At 36.9% G+C, this 2500-nt stretch overlaps 1 protein-coding gene across 13 annotated transcripts in view; it reads right to left on the bottom strand.

Annotated features, from left to right (window-relative positions):
• Nucleotides 1-2500, bottom strand: part of LOC137969997 (somatostatin receptor type 4-like) — a 12935-nt gene that overhangs the window by 3229 nt on the left and 7206 nt on the right. For 2 of the 13 annotated variants that reach the window (XM_068816437.1, XM_068816428.1), the window contains exons 2-3: nucleotides 1307-1475; nucleotides 1054-1104 (exon numbers count right to left, since the gene is read on the bottom strand). The exons of 4 other annotated variants lie outside the window; for them this stretch is intronic. In XM_068816437.1, the coding sequence (XP_068672538.1) occupies nucleotides 1054-1104; nucleotides 1307-1475 (220 nt within the window). Of the gene's footprint in view, nucleotides 1-1026; nucleotides 1105-1306; nucleotides 1595-2492 lie in introns of those variants that run through there. 7 more of the 13 variants (XM_068816438.1, XM_068816430.1, XM_068816427.1 and 4 more) reach the window with 6 other exon arrangements.

Here is a 2500-nt window from a genome sequence, read left to right as displayed (position 1 = left end):
CACGCATGCGCACATCCATTTCACGTGGCTCGTTGGCAGCCATGGACAGCTGTTTCGGCCTTGTTATGTCTCATCAGCATGACGTAGTCAACTTACCAGGCGTGTGTTTTTGGGCACCCATGGCTGGCAATGCACCAGGTGAAATGGTTGTGCGCATGTGCGACGTGATCGCCACACCGGGTTTGGTGATAAGGTGTGTCCACCTTGCTTTCAAAGCATCGTTCTTATGGCCTTCTTTACAACTCGTGATATTTCCCTCTCCAAAAAATAGCATCATAATCACGTAAATTCGACTTTTTTTTCGCCAAGTTGAGGAGTATTGCCTGCCAAGTCACGTAACCATTTTCCACTCCAAATGTGATGGTTTTCATTGGTTTCATCAAATTTGCTCAAAACCTTTTTTCGATGATTGGCTTAATTAGTTATAAAATAAACGTTCATTTATAACACATTATCTTCCTTCAAAAGATGGTAAACCGCAAACGTATACACACGGCTGCATGCACAAATTATTTTCACGACACCCATTTTTAGAATTTGGTGTTTTTCAATCCATGCAACCAGAAGCTCGTGAACCTTGATGCAACTTATCAACATTTTCTGACCATTTTTGCTCAACTTTTTTTTTGTTTTAAAAAAGGAAGCAATGCTTTTTATCGGCTTAGGTGGCATTAAGTTTAGTAAAAGTTTATCATGTAAATTACAGAACTAAATCGAGTAAATACAAAATTATGTTTAAGGAACGCTCTCATATAGACTGTGTAATTTCCCTAACAGAATTACAATACAATCATTATCACACCAATTTTAAAAGCAGCAAATCTATCAAGGAATTTAATCTTTGCCGCCGTGGGTAGATTATCTTTCTGTCCTTTTATTGAAAATTTTCTTAATAGAATATAAGTAAACACCTTTTTGTGTTTTAGAAATCTTATTTGAAGAATAAATTAACCATTAATGCCATCACGTCTTGCAGGACTGAGGGTATAATTTTGTTTCAAGTTAGCTAAACTTAATCATGCAAACGTCAGTTCTCTTCAGAAGAAATCGTGCCTGTTTTTCGTTCTTCACTACTCCAACTCTTGAAGCGTAATCTGTAATCTACTGAAAAATAAGAAACACCGCTAGTTTGTTGAACATTTCCATGCCACGCTTACAAAAATCGAGGGAAAAAGTGTAAATCTAAAAACTATACTTGACGCTTCTTAGTTTTACAAAATTATATCTTTAAATGAAAAAACTGAAAACCCTGAATTCATCGATATTTTTAATAGATAGCTGGCGCCTCTATACCGACGTTTTTTACCTGTTCGTCTCCGGAGAGCTGGGAAGTGGTCGTAAGAATAGCTAGAGCTAGGAGAGAGTACGCTGTGGTTCATCATATCCTTCCATAGCTCGACGCCTATGTGAATTCTCTTAACAGCTCCCAAATCCACTTTACAGAAATATTGTGATCTCGTCAGCACCGCAGCCCACTATTCAGAGAGGTGCAAAACATGAAACTCTTGTTTAATTTATTGGCTTTTTTGCTTGACATCAGCGAAGTCAACTAAAACCACTAATAACTTGACTAAACACTTCGCACAAATATGCATCCTGGAAAAAAACTGAACTGGCTTGATAAGATCAAAGTTTAATGTCTTTAATGTTGTACACCCTACGCCTGACCCATTACCTCCGACATCAGAGAAGTTTCGCATTCATACAGTTTGTTGACTTAATTTAAGCAAATAGTTTACTGCGAATCACAGAATACGGTATTAATTATTTGCTTTGCAGCAAAGGAGGTGAAAAAGATAACACTGTCATTTTTTCCTTGCGATTTTCTCAAGGATCATTCCTGAAGACCTTTTAAGAACAATTCGTTTGGACTTTTAAAATGAGAAACAGCTTTCAAAGACTGGGAAGCTAAGCATCTTGTTTTACTTCGAAAAGATATTGCTAACACGACTGGAGTAGACTAGCATGTTGACGTCACCGACAGACAAGTAAATTTTGGCCAAAAATGTTCTTTTATAGGAAGCCCCATTTCCATGAATTGATGCCGGATAAAATACTGACTTTTCTGGCATTCTTGTCTTGAAACCCACATTTTGGCTATCGTTGAAGTAAGATTGAAAAAAGTTCATCCTCCTTTGCCGGTAGGCAAACACAAAACTTGAAAGTCTCGGAGAATCTCATGACATTCTATATGATAATATAAAGGTTCGACTGGTTGCAAACGTACATCTGGAAACGGTAACTTGAAATATAGAATATTTTTTATGTCCATAAAGTTCGCTTTTTCACGTTGAATTTTTCTTAAATAGAATATTTTTGTTGACTACAATGCGTGTATTCATTATGTTTCATGCTTTGCATTGGTTAAGGAGATTTTCGGTTAAATTTTCTCACGGCAAAGTGCTTAAGTGTTGTTGTAACATTAAAAATGCATGCCTCTATGAAAAGTTGCGTTCGTTATTTTCTACAACGCAATGTGGTTTAAGGCCTACCCGAGGAT

This window comes from Montipora foliosa, chromosome 9, assembly GCF_036669935.1.
Source record: "Montipora foliosa isolate CH-2021 chromosome 9, ASM3666993v2, whole genome shotgun sequence".
NCBI lineage: Eukaryota > Metazoa > Cnidaria > Anthozoa > Scleractinia > Acroporidae > Montipora > Montipora foliosa.
Note: the sequence above shows the minus strand (reverse complement) of the source record. Positions and strands in the feature narration are given on the sequence as shown.